At 43.2% G+C, this 19,861-nt stretch overlaps 1 protein-coding gene across 3 annotated transcripts in view; it reads left to right on the top strand.

The window, feature by feature from the left end:
- The first annotated feature begins 1,823 nt into the window (after positions 1–1,823).
- The window catches only part of LOC115109239 (phosphatidylinositol 4-phosphate 5-kinase type-1 gamma-like), a 95,569-nt gene continuing 77,531 nt past the window's right edge, over positions 1,824–19,861 (top strand). For all 3 annotated transcript variants that reach the window (XM_065009679.1, XM_029633940.2, XM_065009678.1), the window contains exon 1: positions 1,824–2,213. In XM_065009679.1, coding sequence (XP_064865751.1) covers positions 2,075–2,213 — 139 coding nt within the window. In that variant the 5' untranslated portion in view covers positions 1,824–2,074. The remainder of the gene's footprint in view (positions 2,214–19,861) is intronic.

Genomic DNA, 19,861 nt, shown 5'->3' with positions numbered 1-19,861 from the left:
TCACATACTACACAAGTAGAACAGTAATAAAACCATGGTTGCTGTTACTAACCTGTTTTGCTATGCTGATGTTTTGCCAGGAGTTGATGATGTGGACAAGATTGTTCCATGTGATGCAACAAGAAGTTCAAGTTACTGATTACCTAAATAGGAAATAGTAATTTAGATGTACCACCTGAGAGCATTCCTTCATATGAGTGGTAGTGCTTGAAATTGAATTTGTGAATCTGTTCTGCTGAAATAAATGTTACACTGCCCTCTACTGGATTTGAGAACAAAAATGGTGCAACCATAATCACTCGCCAGTCATCCCTTTGCTCTGTTGACAGAGACTGTTGGCCACTGAGTATATACTTAAGCAATAAGGCCTGAAAAGTTGTGGGCTGGATACAGCCCCTAGCCATGGTATATTGGCCATATACCCCACAAACCCCAGAGGTGCCTTATTGCTATTACAAACTGGATACCAATGTAATTAGAATAGTAAAAAAAAAAGAAGTTTGTCATACCGTGGTATAGGATCTGATGTACCACGGATTTCACTCAACCAGCATTCAGGACTCAAACCACCCGGGTTTATAATTACGCAATAAGGCACGAGGGGGTGTGGTACAGTATATGGTCAATGTACCACGGCTAACGCTTTGAACACACCGACAGCGTCATTGCGCAAAATAGTATGCAGTATCATCTGGATATGTATGAAACAAAATTTCAACATTCACCTTCTGCTACCATTTCTGTCAAGCCCTCTATGCATAGGTTTGATAAATCCAATGTATGCACCACACTGAACACACTGCAACTGCCTTTGCAATGCAATGCTGCAAGGCAAACGCATTGTTTCATTGGAAATGAATGTAATTCTGGTTTACCAAAATGCATTGACGCTGTCTGCGTTTTCAAAGTATAAGGGCCTGGACACAGCCCTTAGCTGTGGTATATTGGCCATATACCACACACCCCTGAGGTGCCTTATTGCTATTAGAAGCTGGTTACCAATGTAATTAGAACACTAAAAAATAATTTGTCATACCCGTGGTATACAGTCTGATATACCACGGCTTTCAGCCAACCAGCATTCAGTGCTCAAACCACACAGTTTATAATCACAAATTAACACTCATGATGAATCTGCATTTGATTAATAATCTACATTAAAACCAGTCAGATTTAATCAAGTTCTGTAGATGGACTATGGACGGGTCAGGTTAGTTCGAAATGCAGTTCACATTGCCATTCACAACAACAGCTCTTCTTTCAGTTGATTAATTAAGAAGAGCACTTTGCCAACCAGAATAAACTTGAGGACCTGATAGTTGGCAAAATAACAACAAAGCCCAGCCATTCTATAATACCACAAATGCTATTTTCCTTTTAACTCTCCTACCAAGAAGAGCAGAAGCCTTCAAGCCTCTGCAGGTGCCTGTCAGTCATTCTGCAACCTGAGGTTTTCCGATGTTGGAAGAGGAGCAGTGCCTCATCAAGGTGCCAAGGATATCAGACATCAAGGGCAATCCCTGGCTTTTGTTGATGGGAACAATCAATATGTTAGTCAGAGTATTCCATCTTTGTGCAGAATTCATGCTCAATAGATTTGGTCATCATCCATTTTGAAAGGTCATGGACAGGGGCGAAGGTCGGTAGCTAGCCACCCTTTTTGAGGATAAAACCTTTTTCCTCGTCAATTAAAAGAGGAAGGATTCAATCAAGCATTTAATTTGGTTTATTGTAGCTATATTTAATTTATCATTGCCTTGCACAGGAGAATGCGTGACGTACAGCCAAGTCAATGTCAGCAGTTCTTCAAGAATCAGTCGGAGGGAGACATAATGCACAGCATCAAGCCAGCGACAGCAGAAAGTGCAGTCGAACCGAGAGGACCTGTGTCGCCGACGGGCTGATAACCACTGCACGGATGCCTGGTCCATAACGGATATCACACTGAATTTGTTTTAATTTCATCGTATGGTTTAGCTGTAGGACGCTGAATAACAACCGTTCTTTTTCTCTGAATCGCGCCATCGCAGTTGGTCTTTCATTCGGAGGGCTTGCCCTTTCTCCGGGAGTCTGGATGGAAGCAGCACTGCCAGTAGCTGAGGGAGCGGTTGGGCTGTCAGAGGCCAGGGAAGCGAGTCCTTTTTCCGGGGCCACAGCATCCGAGGATGCGGACACTGTCATTGGAGTAAGCTATGGAATGGATAGCGACTTCGGTAACTAAATATTTGTATTGATTGTAGCTATATCTGGCATTGTATTAGTTAGCTGTGTTGATGCAGTTCCAGCCGTGGCTGTGGTTCTGTGTTTCATCTTCTTTTAGTCAGGTAACATGGCTAACTAGCCATGCAAGGGGTGTAAGCAAGCTATGCGAGTTAGCTGCTAGCCATACCGATTCAACTAGCTAGCAGGTTAGACTGACTGTCATTGAGATTACAGCTAACGTTCGCAGCAAGCTAACTCACTGTATGCCACATCAATTTCATACAGAGTGAAAATAAGTAATTTGTCAAATGTTTAACTTTGACATTCGCAAGCATCCGAATATTCATTGATGAATAAGCGTGCCAGTAGTAGTGAGGAGTCGACTCCCATTTCTGGTTGTCAAGCTAGCGGAATCGATTCCTATGATTCAGTATTTTAGCAATGTAGGAAACTATTTGCCGTACACAAACTCTTGCATATTTCACAGCAAAGAAAGAGCAAGATAGCAAGAGATGGGAGGGGGCACAGCCAGGCATGGGTAGACGTGTCCGCTACCAGGCAGACCGCCAGAACCGTACATCGGTAATAAGATGTAGACTATCGCAATGCTGTATGTCGCCATTTCTTGTCTTGCAATGTCTCTCTCAAGTTCACTGACGTAGGGGTTATCAATGAGTAGGCTGAGCCATTCTACACGCAACAGACCGAAGACCAAACACACACTAGCGTTTTTCATAACGAGGAGCAGGCGAGGGAAAGCGAGTCGGGGCAGTCAGAACCACATCTTTGTAATCTGTATCTAGAAATGTCTTTCTAGCATAGCAATGCCTTGTAAATTAACCAAAAACATATTACCGTGTATATCAGGCTGTCAGTGAGTATGGCTACGCTGTTCTTCGTGGTGCCAGTGAATTGAAGTTGAACATAGACAAATGCATCAGTTTAATTAGGCCTAAATGTGCAATAAAAACTATTGTGCCCCGTTTATTTAATGAAACCCTGGCTGTTGATGTCCTAGGTCAGGGCTCTCCAACCCTGTTTCACCCTAACCCCAGTTGTAAGTAACCTGATTCAATAATTTGCTGGTTGATAAACTGAATCAGATGCGCTAGATTAGGTTTGGAGTGTGAACCTACAGGATAATTGCTCTACAGGAACAGCGTTGGAGAGCCCTGTCCTAGGCAATAGATCGCAAAGCATCATACCCGCTAAACTTTTTGGAAATGGCACATTTTTATTTTCTCATCCATAAACTACGACTCAGCAACTCAAATTAGCAGGATGGGGGGCATTGTTATTCGGAAAAACGTCTACCATGGATTGCTAAAATAATGATAACAATTAATCAATTTAAATATTATGGGGAGACCGATACATTGGACAGCCAAGCACGAGTTATCCGTGTAGCCTATTATCGTTTAGACATGAAGTTGAAATATTTTCACACCTAGAATAAAAAACATGCCTTCCGTTATAAGAGTCAATTATTAGATTTAAAAAATAAAATGACAGCAGAAATATTCTAGTTTCTACACATCACCTAGGCCATTTATATGCTAAATTGATGAGCAAATGGGCAGCATCGTGCTGATGTCAGTCCTCCAGAACGCAAATGTAGACTTCCCTAGTAAGAGTCTGCAATAATGAGGTGGTGTGTGCGCATCCGTTTGTGTATTTTGGGAGTCGAGCAAGAGTCGACTCCTACGACTCGAGGCCAGAAATCCTGGAGCCGTGCATCACTGACTGACAGTGACGCTGCCCTGTAGTGTGTAAAATATGGCAGGTATAGTTTAGCTGTCTAGCTAGCTACTATATTTGAAATAAATCTGAAGAATGCATTCAAGGATTTGAAAATAATCTCCTTGTTTTATTCATAGCATTTTCCCCCAGTTTGTCTTATTTTTCTATTAACTGTATTCAATACTTCCTGATCCGAGTTCTACCCAGGCCATGATTCTATAGGTCTACTTTGAGGTATACTTGAAAAGGAGAGCCGCACACTCTAGGGGCTCAGATGCAATAATTTAATAACCTTATAACCAGCGTTTCGACAGACAAGCTGTCTTCATCAGGGTATAACTTTGAGGTATAGCCTAGGTTACCTATACTGTAATCTATTCAGAAAGATTATTATTTTGAAAGGTTATGTATGATGGCTGTGCTGCAATGTTTACAATCCTCTGCAATGGCCAGATGAGAACATTTCATATAGCTGAATTTGAATACACAGTCTAGGTTTTCTCCTCTTGCTATTTTTCTTGGCTGTCAACACTGTGGACTGATTCCAAATCCCTTCACCTGACAGTGCCAGAAACCCACTTGATGAAATCTTTTCTGCATATCTTCTCTTCTGTAGAGGGCTCTGGAAATAATGAGGTTTGTGAAGGTTCGGCTCATCTCTGAAATGTTGGTGATAGTGGATTGGCTCTCTAAGTCTTTAAATCACTTTTCTTATCACTGTATTTTTGGAAGCAAAACTGATGGTTCAAAAAATGAATTTGTCTACTAGGCCGTTGCACTTCCTTATTATCTGTATTTTTTGTAAGCTCCTCCTTCTCATTTAATCTGTTTTAACCAGGGAATACGATGATAAATAGCTTCATTGCTAGGCCTAACTCTGGCAATTTGACACTGAGAACTATAAATATTGAGTAATGTGCAGTGTTCCTGTCAACTAAATGAGGTGAAGATATTTCTACATTCACTCCAGCCCAGTTTCACTTTTTGGGGAGATTTATTGATACTTTACAGATTTCTGAAAGCAAAAGCTCGCATTTCACATTAAAATGTGGGCCTAACTTTATTTACAGTGCAGTCAACATGCATGTCATGTCACATAACATACTTTAATAGCGGTTGCGTAATAGCAGAATGTGTGCAATGGATTTCCTCCTAACGTGTGTGTGGAGTTGCTGAGCCAGCTGTGTCAGTCCCGTCATGTTAGCTGGTCCTCACAGTTATCATGTCCCTTGGGAGAAAAGCGCTGACTCTGACAAGAGGCAAGGCAATACTTCAGCACAAGACTCCCATGAATCAGTCTAGGGAGGGACATGCAGGAGTGTTGCTGCTTAGCGATGGGTGAAAATAAAAGTTCAGTTTGAGTGTGCACATTGCCCTGAATGTACAGGAATGCTTGCATGGAACATCTTCACACATAAGAAAACCATTCATGTAGAGAAGTGTAGACTAAATGGACACCATGCTATTCTGCCACTGGGATTTGTACTGGTACGGTATATCCTATTTCAGAAATAGGCTAAGATGGAGCTGGGACGATAAACCAAAAATGATCGATACCGACCACTTATTGCAGGCACTTTGTGGATATTGTTTGTTACGATAATATACTGAACAAAAATATAAACGCAACATGTGAAGTGTAGGTCCCATGTTTCATGAGCTGAAATGAAATGTTCCATACGCACAAAAAGCTTATTTCTCTCAAATGTTGTGCACAAATTTGTTTACATCCCTTTTGAGCATTTTTCCTTTGCCAAGATAATCCATCCACCTGACAGGTGTGGCATATCAAGAAGCTGATTAAACAATGATCATTACACAGGTGCACCTAGGGCCGGGGACAATAAAAGGCTCTCTAAAATGTGCAGTTGTCACAACGCAATGCCACAGATGTCTTACTTATAAAAGTTTTGAGGGAGCGTGCAATTGGCATGCTGACTGCAGGAATGTCCACCAGAGCTGTTGCCAGAGAATTTAATGTTTCTCTACCATAAGTCGCCTCCAACGTTGTTTTAGAGTATTTGGCAGTACTTCCAACTGGCCACACAACTGCAGGCCACGTGTAACCATGCCAGCCCAGGACCTCCACATTCAGGATCGTCTGAGACCAGGACAATTTCTCTCTAAAGGCCATTTGTGGGGAAAAACTCATTCTGATTGGCTGGGCCAATGCCCTCCTATGGCTGCACCCCTGCCCAGTCATGTGGAATCTGTAGATATGGGCCAACTTTTATTTGCAAATTGTTGCATTTATATTTTTTCAGTATAGTAGCCTATACTAGAGACATTTGATATAAGCTTAAGCATATATGGGTGATTGTTAATGGAGAAATGGATGGCTACAAACTAACCTTTAAAGTATAATAAAAATTGTACACATTATCACAATATGGATTGTTGTCCATTAGCTTAGATCTAGGCTAATATAGACATTCTTACCCACCAAGGCCAAAATCTACCCGCATTTGGCAGGTGTTAATTTCCCACCCTGAGGCTGATGGAGTGTTCGCGAAATATTTGACAAATTAAGTTTTTAATTTAGACCAAGTAAATGAAAACACCGCTTTCCACAGACATGCAATGAAAGCTTTCCGTGTAGGAATGCCAACTGACATATGATGGAGATCTGTGGTTGATTGGGACTATTGTTCTATGACAATGTTGTCTGTAATATATGGACTCCATTAGAGCTGGGACATTAAACCAAAAATTATTGACACCGATCACTTATCACAGGCATTTTTCTGATATTGTTCATTGCGATAAGTAGCCTATACTTGACTAATGTGAAGTTTGACACTTTGTGTGCTGTTATTGGTGATTGTTAATGGTGATGGCTACAACCATAAGTAGTAGTTTTTAAAGGATGATAATAATAATCATAATAAAAACAGTGTTGCACATGAATGTTAAACTTATCGTTCTATTTATCGCATCAATTCAGGAAATGTATCCCGATATGGATTTTTTTGTCCATATCGCCCAGCTCTACTCCCCATATTGTTGTGTTAATTCTACATGAGATCATCACGTTACTTAGTGAGAATATGGTGTGGGGGTAACCGTGGCTGGTGAAATAACCATCTCACCATTTTGTTCCATTCAGGCCTTCACACTCAAGCAACTGTAGTTTTTCTCTTTAGCTCAATGAACAGTTCCCCTGTCAGGCTGACATAATTAATCTCACTTAGGCATGTCCTACTTCCTCTCCTTCTCTCCTGCCCCCAGCCTCATCCTCTCATATCCTTGGTTCTCTCCTGCCCCCAGCCTCATCCTCTCATCTCCTTGGTTCTCTCCTGCCCCCAGCCTCATCCTCTCATCTCCTTGGTTCTCTCCTGCCCCCAGCCTCATCCTCTCCTCTCCTTGGTTCTCTCCTGCCCCCAGCCTCATCCTCTCATCTCCTTGGTTCTCTCCTTCCTTCATCCTCTCCTCTCCTTGGTTCTCTCCTGCCCCCAGCCTCATCCTCTCCTCTCCTTGGTTCTCTCCTGCCCCCAGCCTCATCCTCTCATCTCCTTGGTTCTCTCCATCCTCATCCTCTCCTCTCCTTGGTTCTCTCCTGCCCCCAGCCTCATCCTCTCCTCTCCTTGGTACTCTCCTGCCCCCAGCCTCATCCTCTCATCTCCTTGATTCTCTCCTTCCTCCATCCTCATCCTCTCCTCTCCTTGGTTCTCTCCTGCCCCCAGCCTCATCCTCTCCTCTCCTTGGTACTCTCCTGCCCCCAGCCTCATCCTCTCATCTCCTTGGTTCTCTCCTTCCTCCATCCTCAGAGTCCACACTTGTACCACACCTCTCCCCTCCCCTTGTGAGTCAGTGAATTCCTTGGCTCAGCCACTCGTTCCTCAGCATCCATCCCTCTCCTTATTTCTCCCTCTCTGTACTCTTCTGTAGGCTGCTGCTGTCAGAAATACTGACAGTGGCACAATGGTGTGCCTGCTACCATTGATGGGAACAGATGGGAACATCCTTGTTTTTTGGCTGTTTGTTTGGCTACCCTTGTCCATAGGTTTTCATGTAAGCCCAGTTTTCCATTTGAATTATTTTTAAAAATCATGGAAGCACCATCATCATTACCTCTACTCTGTGTGTGTCAGTCTGCAGGTGAGGGCTGAGCTCAACTTCAGTTCAGACTTTACTACACCGATGACTTCAGTGTCACGCTGCCCTGTTGTGTACCCTCAGAGGACTTTCAAACCAAAGGTTGTTGTTGATTCTAGTTACAAGGTGGGTGCTGTGCACACTGTTAAGTAGAGCTATTATAATTTCCTATCCTCTTACTAAAGTCTGGGAGAATCCAGAGCTGTTTGAAGCTAGCTCGGTCCCCGCTAAATCCTCTATCAAAACTTTTCCAGATTATTGTTCCTTTTTTTTGTGTGGATTATCTCATCCTCTAATGCCTCTGTATTTTATCTTCAAAGATGTTAGGACTTCGAAGTCCAGAGTCTGCACGACACAGTGAAGTGTTTAGACTGGGAATTCTCTGTTTCAGTGTTCAAGTGTTTATACTAAGGAGAGTTTATCTCAGTCTTCACTGCTTTACCTGTCTCTGAATATGAAGGCATATTAGCAGCGGTTTCTCCTAAAGCATGGGAGGTATTCAGGGGTGATAGTTCACACGGGTAATGTTTTGAGAGCAGTAGTCATCTGCGAAAGCCACTTCATTTTGCCTGCTGTGGCACACCGGATTATTTATGACAGTATCATTCAATGACTCATCATTATGGGTCAGAATCCAGACATTTGTTATACCCACGTGGGTGATTGAAAGACAAACTGTTTTGCCGGTTGTCGTGGTAATACTATGAAAGGGTAGATGCCAATCACCATATAAGTTCAAAGATGAAAAAGCCTGGGAGAGATGACTAGAAACGATTTGGTTGACCGTTTATATGCGTTTTATTAATTGTCGGAGTAGAGGACCTTGTGCATTTCAGGTAAAATAACAACTCAATGTTTATACCCCAGGACAAATTAGCTAGCAACAGCAAGCTAGCTAAATAGGACAAATTAGCTAGCAAGTGCAAGCTAACTAGCTAAATTGCCATACATCTTTAATGCTTTTCGACCTGTCCCCAAATGAATGTAATTGGTTCAGAGTTTGTTTTGATATTTTAACCTGCGTGTCGTGATCGCGTTTGGTGTAGGGGGACAAAATACATTTATGCACGATGGCGCACGCGCACAGCCGGTTTGGGTTCCATGTAAAGGCACTGCATCTCAGTGCTAGAGGCGTCACTACAAATCCGGGTTTGATCCCGGGCTGTGTCACAGCCAGCCGTGACCGGGAGACCCATAAGGCGGCACACGATTGGCCCACCGTCGTCCGGGTTAGGGGAGGGTTTGGCCGGCTGGGATGTCCTTGTCCCATCGCGCTCTTGATGAATCTGAGCACATAGCGACCACATCTGGCGACCAGGCGCATGCATGCTGACTTCAATCGCCAGCTGTACGATGTTTCGTCCAATACATTGGTGCGGCTGGCTTCCGGGTTAAGCGAGCTGTGTGTCAAGAAGCAGTGCAGCTTGGCGGGGACGTGTTTCGGAGGACGCATGGCTCTCGACCTTCACCTCTCCCGAGTCTGTACGTGATTTGCAGCGATGGGAAAAGACTAACTACCAATTTGGATATCACACAATTGGGGAGAAAAAGGGCTAAAAAGTTCCCCCCCCAAATTGTTTTATTTAAAAAATATATATATATTTATAACAAATGTGCCTATTCTGGTCTTGGCACGTGCACTATAGCCAACAGATAGTGTGGGTAGGCTAGTCTATATGATGAGATTATTATGGATAAGAGCGAGAATATTTTATTTGTCAAAGCATCGATCAAAATATCACCAGAAAAAGACCATAAATATTTATTGGAGAGGAGAATCAAGATTACTGTGTACTTTCACAACCCTGCCAAGTGAATCATAGTTGACAGTATTTCATCTGTAGCCTAATAAACTGCATGGTTTCCTGAGTCGTAGTGGGAGGACCACACACCATGTCATCGCGTGACTCCATTTACTTCGATCTCATGGTTGTTCAATAAATATTTGCGCATAAAATAACTTTCACCATAATTTCTCGCATAATTACTTTTATTGACAAAATGATCCCACCATGTCGAACAAACTAATGATCTGTCGGTATTTATAAAATTGTACGGAAACTTCATCTTTTCATCATAGTTGTCCTGTTTTTTTATATACGGTATGACTTTACTCTCATAAAAACTATATATGGAAACATGGCTACTGTAACTGATGAATGCAGACTGCATCAATGGTGCCCTGACTCAATGTTTCACAAAGTAGAGAGATATGCTGGAGGGGTTATGAATCTTTAATGGTCGTGAACAGTGAGGAAATTCATTCATTATACAGCGGAGCTGGCGAACTTATTGAACCTTCTCTCTACTGGTTGCCATTCATTCATTCATTATACAGCGGAGCTGGCCAACTTATTGAACCTTCTCTCTACTGGTTGCCATTCATTCATTATACAGCGGAGCTGGCCAACTTATTGAACCTTCTCTCTACTGGTTGCCATTCATTCATTATACAGCGGAGCTGGCCAACTTATTGAACCTTCTCTCTACTGGTTGCCATTCATTCATTATACAGCGGAGCTGGCCAACTTATTGAACCTTCTCTCTACTGGTTGCCATTCATTCATTATACAGCGGAGCTGGCCAACTTATTGAACCTTCTCTCTACTGGTTGCCATTCATTCATTATACAGCGGAGCTGGCCAACTTATTGAACCTTCTCTCTACTGGTTGCCATTCATTCATTATACAGCGGAGCTGGCCAACTTATTGAACCTTCTCTCTACTGGTTGCCATTCATTCATTATACAGCGGAGCTGGCCAACTTATTGAACCTTCTCTCTACTGGTTGCCATTCATTCATTATACAGCGGAGCTGGCCAACTTATTGAACCTTCTCTCTACTGGTTGCTATTCATTCATTATACAGCGGAGCTGGCCAACTTATTGAACCTTCTCTCTACTGGTTGCCATTCATTCAAAGCCATGTCTATCATTCATGACTCTTAGGCCATGGAGTTGGCTCTAGTCAGTGATTGATTTCAGTGTTTGGCAGAAGTTGTGTGTAAAACATTACACTATCATTTTTTATCACTTACCCACATGTTACTATATTTTACTGTTAGGTCTTGTTGCTATGCATAAGACATTTCTGTCTGGATTTATCCTTACTCTCTAGAAGCTGTCATCTTTCTCCATACTTCAGCAGTCAAGATTTACACTCAGACTGCCCTTCCCAGCCTTTTTGCATTCAGCAGGGTTTAGTACACATTCAATGATTTCTGTCTTAGCGCACAAGCAGGACACCTTTACACATAGGCTAGGCCTAGGAGGAGGGCTCAGGAGAAAATTGCAGCTCAGTAAGGCTCACATCTTTGAAGTATGAGTCAAACCGAGTCAGGCCTCAGGCTGTTGCACAGGGTGGAGATATTGTCTCAACATGCATCTGAGTCCATTGTAATGCAGTATTTGCACAGACATGGGCTGAGCTTTGAGAGAACCGATCAGTTTTTTTGTTGAGGGGGGGGGGGGGGGTGAACCAATAGCTGTGCTGGAATGAGAACAACATGGGTGTCAGTTCTGTTGGCACGGAGCGGGTGGATGAGAGTAAAGGACCGGAATGGTCGGTAGTGGAAAGACATGGGAAGAAGAGAGGTCATGATACAGAAAGCAGTGAAGCTACCTTGTCCTGGACCTGCTGTTTTCCACTCGCTCTCTCTACCGCACCTGCTGTCTCTAACTCTGAATGATCGGCTATGAAAACCAACTGACATTTACTCCTGAGGTGCTGACCTGTTGCACCCTCGACAACCACTGTGATTATTATTATTTGTCCCTGCTGGTCAAAAAGCACAGATCGGATTCCTTAGTTTCAATGTTAGAGAATTTGACCCATATGCACTGCAGTGATTTAAATCCCAAAGAATGGGTCATGTAGCTGCTCGGTGTAAAGGAAAGAAAAGATGTGTTGGGGAAGTTAGGGATTTATTTGGTTTTGAATTTTATTTTCATGGTAGTACAGAATTTAGCAGATCATAATTGATAGTACGTTCTAACGCAGTAGGTGGCGCCACGCACTTTAAACGTTTGTCTGTGGACTGCCATGATTTCATAGAAGAAGACGACACTTGACTGGCATTTTTTTTAAATTATGTACATTTTCCAGGATGTACTAGATTTAATATAGCTAGCAACACATATAATAGGTGGGATATGGAGACAGAGAAGATGCTTGCTACTGGTTCACAATTTTGGATGTAGGGCATACAGCCAAGAGCGCTATGGTGGAGTGTTTCAAGAGTTCTTTTGGTCCAAACTGCTGCTGAAGACCCTTGACCCTTGGGACAGGATATGGCTGGGTGCACATGCGCACTAGGCTAATTCCAGGGGAGTTCAGAAATCCGCATTTTCAAAATGCAGATCAAAAAAATCTGTGTTTTTAAACCATTTCATCTGTGTTTTTAAACCATTTCATCTGTGTTTTTAAACCATTTCATCTGTGTTTTTAAACCATTTCATCTGTGTTTTTAAACCATTTCATCTGCGTTTTTAAACCATTTCATCTGCGTTTTTAAACCATTTCATCTGCGTTTTTAAACCATTTCATCTGCGTTTTTATATTGAAAGTCACGTTTTTGCTTTCTTCAGTAGATTGTTCAGGGCCGCGCAACTATAGCCTTTTCTTCACACAAAATACATTCGTGCAACAACAACAAAATAGGCATAACATAAACTCAGCAAAAAAAGAAATGTCCTCTCACTGTCAACTGCGTTTATTTTCAGCAAACTTAACATGTGTAATTATTTATATGAACTTAAGATTCAACAACTGAGACATAAACTGAACAAGTTGCACAGACCTGTGACTAACAGAAATGGAATAATGTGTTCCTGAACAAGGGGGGGGATCAAAATCAAAAGTAACAGTCAGTATCTGATGTGGCCACCAGCTGCATTAAGTACTGCAGTGCATCTCCTCATGGACTGCACCAGATTTGCCAGTTCTTGCTGTGAGACCTCCCCAGACCTCCTCCAAATTGATCCCGCTCCAGAGTACAGGACTCTGTGTAACACTCATTCCCTCGACGATAAACGCAAATCCGACCATCACCCCTGGTGAGACAAAACCGTGACTCGTCAGTGAAGAGCACTTTTTGCCAGTCCTGTCTGATTCAGCGATGGTGGGTTTGTGCTCATAGGCGACGTTGTATCCGGTGATGTCAGGTGAGGACCTGTCTTACAACAGGTTTACAAGCCCTCAGTCCAGCCTCTCCCAGCTTATTGCGGACAGTCTGAGCACTGATTGAGGGATTGTCCGTTCTTGGTTTAAATCGGGCAGTTGTTGTTGCCATCCTGTACCTGTCCCGCAGGTGTGATGTTCGGATGTACTGATCATGTGCAGGTGTTGCTACATGTGGTCTGCACTGCGAGGATGATCAGCTGTCCGCCCTGTCTCCCTGTAGCTCTGTCTTAGGGGTCTCACAGTACGGAAATTGTAATTTATTGCCCTGGTCACATCTGCAGTCCTCATGCCTCCTTGAGCATGCCTAAGGCACGTTCACGCAGATGAGGGGACCACAGTGTTTAAACCCTTTACAATGAAGATCTATGAAGTTAATTCGTAAAAATCAAAATATCTTTGAAAGACAGGGTCCTGAAAAAGGGACGCTTCTTTTTTTGCTGAGTTTAGCTTAATTTTCATCAGATGACAACAGAAGTACAACGCTAGCAACCACACAAATGAGCTTACAATGAAAAAGTAATATCTTTCTTGCAGAAACAATGCATGGCCATTTATATTTTGAATGTTTATCATAGAAGTATATAGCCAGCAACATTTCATTATGTTTTGCTTGAAGTTAGTCTTGCATTTTATTGGAGAAAAGTACACTGAGAAAAGTACCGAAAAGTAGCTACACATCAGTCAGAGCGTTCGTCATCTGAGTGGAGAAGTGCAACTAAGCCACAAAATGTGTCTAATGCCAAGCAGAAATTACAATAACACGCATTTTAACATCTGCGTTTACAAAACTCACTAAGGTACAGTATTTGTTGTGCGTTTGATCTTTTGTTTCTGTGTGAAAAATGCAGAATTCTGCATTAACGCGACAGTTGAATTCAGGACACAGATTGTAGTTTTTATGCCATGATATCAGGAACTGGTGGCGAGAAGTTTGATTAAACAATTCCGAATGAAATGAATACATCAGATGACAAATATTTAAGGAGAGCGTATCGATATATACAATCCCAAAATCAGCAGTTACTGTCAATAGTAAAACAAAGCTTTTAAAATATGTTTGAGTGAACCTGAATGCAGAAAATGTATGGGAAAGTTACTTCTGGACACGGTAGATACCTTCTCACCACTGTATCAGTAAAAAAAAGCACATCCCCCTTCATTATCGACGCATCGTGTCAACAACAACCAAATATAATTTCCCCGACTCTTAATGCAGGAGGACTTGGAGTTAGGTGTCAGCCAGACTATCTGACAGTACCTAGCCACACATTTCACAAGTTTGTCTCTGACATGGAAGGGCATGTTTTTAGCTCCTTATGCAACCGTAGTCCCTCCATATAAAGCTGTGGTTGAGCGATCTATGGTCAGCCTCTTGCTGAGACCAGATGAGGTCCTTTGTAGCTTAGTTGGTGGAGCATGGTGCTTGTAACGCCAGGGTAATGGGTTTGATTCCCGGGACCACCCATACGTCAAATGTATGCACGCATGACTAAGTTTCTTTGTAGAAAAGTGTCCTCTAAATGGCATATTTGATATATTGTTGTTTTGACCAGCCAAACCCAGGAATTTGTGAAGGTGTGCATTGCTACTGCTGCGCCCATACAGCGTTTACCTCTAGTCAAGGTAAACAAGTGCATTAGCTCTTAATCACCAGAGGAAAATGTGCTGCTCTCATCCATTACCACCCTGATTATTAATGGTGTAAACTGAATGCAACAGGACCTAGCTGCTACACATGCTTTTTAACTGCCATGCTCCCCTAAGTTCACCCTAAAAGGACGTTCATGCTGCTCACAACAACTCTCTGCAGTTTTGGGATCAGTGAGGGATAACCACTCAGTTCTGATCCAAGGACCCAGTAAGTGATGAAAACAGAAACTGCATAACTGTGTGTGTGTGTGATTCCATCTCCTCTCTGCCTGGAGGTCTGAGCTGTTTTTAACTCTGCCTAAGGAGCAGGACGCAGCTCTGCTCCCGGTGGCCCTACAGAAGCACACATCTCCCTAAGGGAGGATATCCTGACACACGCAGCCAAAGAATTGGTGCTCATAGGACTAGTTAAACAATCCTCTGTCTACTTGACAGTGTGGGAAAGTAAACCAAAGCCCCTAAAAAAAAAGGTTTATTTTTACAACATGATCTAGATTTGTGCTCGGTTCACCCGTCCTCCTGACAGATTCACGTATTTACCGTCATTTCCGGACTATAAGCCGCTACTTTATTCCCACACTTTGAACCTCGCGGTTTATACAATGACGCGGCTAATTTATGGATTTTTCCCGCTTTCACAAGATTCATCCTGCCAAAAAACTGAGCACCGTCACATAATGTGACGTAAATCGAGCTCGCTCAAACTTCCCATAATTTTGATTACGGTAGTAATTTTGTCACCCTCATCATGGCAAAGACACGGAGAAATGCATATGATGCAGCTTTCAAGTTGAAGGCGATCGATCTGGCTGTTGGAAAAGGAAAGAGAGCTGCTGCACGGGAGCTTGGCCTAAATGAGTCGATTATAAGACTTTGTAAACAGCAGCGTGAGGAACTGACTCAGTGCAAAAAGACAACAAAAGCTTTCAGAGGGAAGAAAAGCAGATGGCCCAAAGTATTTGCAGCCACTCGACATCAGTGTAAATCGTGCAGTGGGAGTCTTGGATGACAAGTGGGGAGAAATCCTTCACGAAAACGGGCCGCAGGCGAAGAGCATCTTATGGTCAAGTCTGCCAGTGGGTCCTGACAGCGTGGAGCATTGTCAAAAAATCCACTATCATCAACGGGTTTCGAAAGGCTGGACTGCTGCGTGTTGAAGGGGCAGCATGAGCTCAGTGGGGTATTTGCCTCCGGATGAAAGTGACGAGAGCAACCATGAAAACGATCCAACATCAGATGAAGCAATTCTGAGGCTATTCAACTCCGACACCGAAGGAGATAACTTCAGTGGTTTCAGTGCACAGGAGGAGGAAGATTTATTTTATTTATTTTTATTTCACCTTTATTTAACCAGGTAGGCAAGTTGAGAACAAGTTCTCATTTACAATTGCGACCTGGCCAAGATAAAGCAAAGCAGTTCGACACATACAACGACACAGAGTTACACATGGAGTAAAACAAACATACAGTCAATAATACACTATAAACAAGTCTATATACAATGTGAGCAAATTAGGTGAGAAGGGAGGTAAAGGCAAAAATGGCCATGGTGGCAAAGTAAATACAATATAGCAAGTAAAACACTGGAATGGTAGTTTTGCAATGGAAGAATGTGCAAAGTAGAAATAAAAATAATGGGGTGCAAAGGAGCAAAATAAATTAATTAATTAAATACAGTTGGGAAAGAGGTAGTTGTTTGGGCTAAATTATAGGTGGGCTATGTACAGGTGCAGTAATCTGTAAGATGCTCTGATAGTTGGTGCTTAAAGCTAGTGAGGGAGATAAGTGTTTCCAGTTTCAGAGATTTTTGTAGTTCGTTCCAGTCATTGGCAGCAGAGAACTGGAAGGAGAGGTGGCCAAAGAAAGAATTGGTTTTGGGGGTGACTAGAGAGATATACCTGCTGGAGCGTGTGCTACAGGTGGGAGATGCTATGGTGACCAGCGAGCTGAGATAAGGGGGTACTTTACCTAGCAGGGTCTTGTAGATGACATGGAGCCAGTGGGTTTGGCGACGAGTATGAAGCGAGGGCCAGCCAACGAGAGCGTACAGGTCGCAATGGTGGGTAGTATATGGGGCTTTGGTGACAAAACGGATTGCACTGTGATAGACTGCATCCAATTTGTTGAGTAGGGTATTGGAGGCTATTTTGTAAATGACATCGCCAAAGTCGAGGATGGTCAGTTTTACAAGGGTATGTTTGGCAGCATGAGTGAAGGATGCTTTGTTGTGAAATAGGAAGCCAATTCTAGATTTGACTTTGGATTGAAGATGTTTGATATGGGTCTGGAAGGAGAGTTTACAGTCTAACCAGACACCTAAGTATTTGTAGTTGTCCACGTATTCTAAGTCAGAGCCGTCCAGAGTAGTGATGTTGGACAGGCGGGTAGGTGCAGGTAGCGATCGGTTGAAGAGCATGCATTTAGTTTTACTTGTATTTAAGAGCAATTGGAGGCCACGGAAGGAGAGTTGTATGGCATTGAAGCTTGCCTGGAGGGTTGTTAACACAGTGTCCAAAGAAGGGCCGGAGGTATACAGAATGGTGTCGTCTGCGTAGAGGTGGATCAGAGACTCACCAGCAGCAAGAGCGACCTCATTGATGTATACAGAGAAGAGAGTCGGTCCAAGAATTGAACCCTGTGGCACCCCCATAGAGACTGCCAGAGGTCCGGACAGCAGACCCTCCGATTTGACACACTGAACTCTATCAGAGAAGTAGTTGGTGAACCAGGCGAGGCAATCATTTGAGAAACCAAGGCTGTCGAGTCTGCCGATGAGGATGTGGTGGTTGACAGAGTCGAAAGCCTTGGCCAGATCAATGAATACGGCTGCACAATGTTTCTTATCGATGGCGGTTAAGATATTGTTTAGGACCTTGAGCGTGGCTGAGGTGCACCCATGACCAGCTCTGAAACCAGATTGCATAGCAGAGAAGGTATGGTGAGATTCGAAATGGTCGGTAATCTGTTTGTTGACTTGGCTTTCGAAGACCTTAGAAAGGCATGGTAGGATAGATATAGGTCTGTAGCAGTTTGGGTCAAGAGTGTCCCCCCCTTTGAAGAGGGGGATGACCGCAGCTGCTTTCCAATCTTTGGGAATCTCAGACGACACGAAAGAGAGGTTGAACAGGCTAGTAATGGGGGTGGCAACAATTTCGGCAGATAATTTTAGAAAGAAAAGGTCCAGATTGTCTAGCCCGGCTGATTTGTAGGGGTCCAGATTTTTCAGCTCTTTCAGAACTTCAGCTGAATGGATGTGGGAGAAGGAGAAATGGGGAAGGCTTGGGCGAGTTGCTGTTGGGGGTGCAGTGCTGTTGACCGGGGTAGGAGTAGCCAGGTGGAAAGCATGGCCAGCCGTAGAAAAATGCTTATTGAAATTCTCAATTATGATGGATTTATCAGTGGTGACAGTGTTTCCTATCTTCAGTGCAGTGGGCAGCTGGGAGGAGGTGTTATTATTATCCATGGACTTTACAGTGTCCCAGAACTTTTTTGAGTTAGTGTTGCAGGAAGCAAATTTCTGCTTGAAATAGCTAGCCTTGGCTTTTCTAACTGCCTGTGTATAACGGTTTCTAGCTTCCCTGAACAGCTGCATATCACGGGGGCTGTTCGATGCTAATGCAGAACGCCATAGGATGTTTTTGTGTTGGTTAAGGGCAGTCAGGTCTGGGGAGAACCAAGGGCTATATCTGTTCCTGGTTCTAAATTTCTTGAATGGGGCATGTTTATTTAAGATGGTTAGGAATGCATTTAAAAAAATATCCAGGCATCCTCTACTGACGGGATGAGATCAATATCCTTCCAGGATACCCCGGCCAGATCGATTAGAAAGGCCTGATCGCTGAAGTGTTTCAGGGAGCGTTTTACAGTGATGAGTGGAGGTCGTTTGACCGCTGACCCATTACGGATGCAGGCAATGAGGCAGTGATCGCTGAGATCTTGGTTGAAGACAGCAGAGGTGTATTTAGAGGGGAAGTTGGTTAGGATGATATCTATGAGGGTGCCCGTGTTTAAGGCTTTGGGGGGGGTACCTGGTAGGTTCATTGATAATTTGTGTGAGATTGAGGGCATCATGTTTAGATTGTAGGATGGCTGGGGTGTTAAGCATGTTCCAGTTTAGGTCGCCTAGCAGCACGAGTTCTGAAGATAGATGGGGGGCAATCAGTTCACATATGGTGTCCAGAGCACAGCTGGGGGCAGAGGGTGGTCTATAGCAGGCGGCAACGGTGAGAGACTTGTTTTTAGAGAGGTGGATTTTTAAAAGTAGAAGTTAAAATTGTTTGGGTACAGACCTGGATAGTAGGACAGAACTCTGCAGGCTATCTTTGCAGTAGATTGCAACACCGCCCCCTTTGGCAGTTCTATCTTGTCTGAAAATGTTGTAGTTTGGAATTTAAATTTCTGAATTTTTGGTGGTCTTCCTAAGCCAGGATTCAGACACAGCTAGAACATCCGGGTTGGCAGAGTGTGCTAAAGCAGTGAATAGAACAAACTTAGGGAGGAGACTTCTAATGTTAACATGCATGAAACCAAGGCTATTACGGTTACAGAAGTCATCAAAAGAGAGCGCCTGGGGAATAGGAGTGGAGCTAGGCACTGCAGGGCCTGGATTCACCTCTACATCGCCAGAGGAACATAGGAGGAGAAGAATAAGGGTACGGCTAAAAGCAATAAGAATTGGTCGTCTAGAACGTCTTGAACAGAGAGTAAAAGGAGGTTTCTGGGGGCGATAAAATAGCATCAAGGTATAATGTACAGACAAAGGTATGGTAGGATGTGAATACAGTGGAGGTAAACCTAGGTATTGAGTGATGAAGAGAGAGATATTGTCTCTAGAAACATAATTGAAACCAGGAGATGTCATTGCATGTGTGGGTGGTGGAACTAATAAGTTGGATAAGGTATAGTGAGCAGGACTAGAGGCTCTACAGTGAAATAAGCCAATAAACACTAACCAGAACAGCAATGGACAAGACATATTGACATTAAGGAGAG

Source organism: Oncorhynchus nerka, linkage group LG25 (assembly GCF_034236695.1).
Source record: "Oncorhynchus nerka isolate Pitt River linkage group LG25, Oner_Uvic_2.0, whole genome shotgun sequence".
NCBI classification, from domain to species: Eukaryota; Metazoa; Chordata; class Actinopteri; order Salmoniformes; family Salmonidae; genus Oncorhynchus; species Oncorhynchus nerka.
The sequence above is the reverse complement of the archived record's forward strand: the minus strand, read 5'-3'. Positions and strand labels throughout refer to the sequence as shown.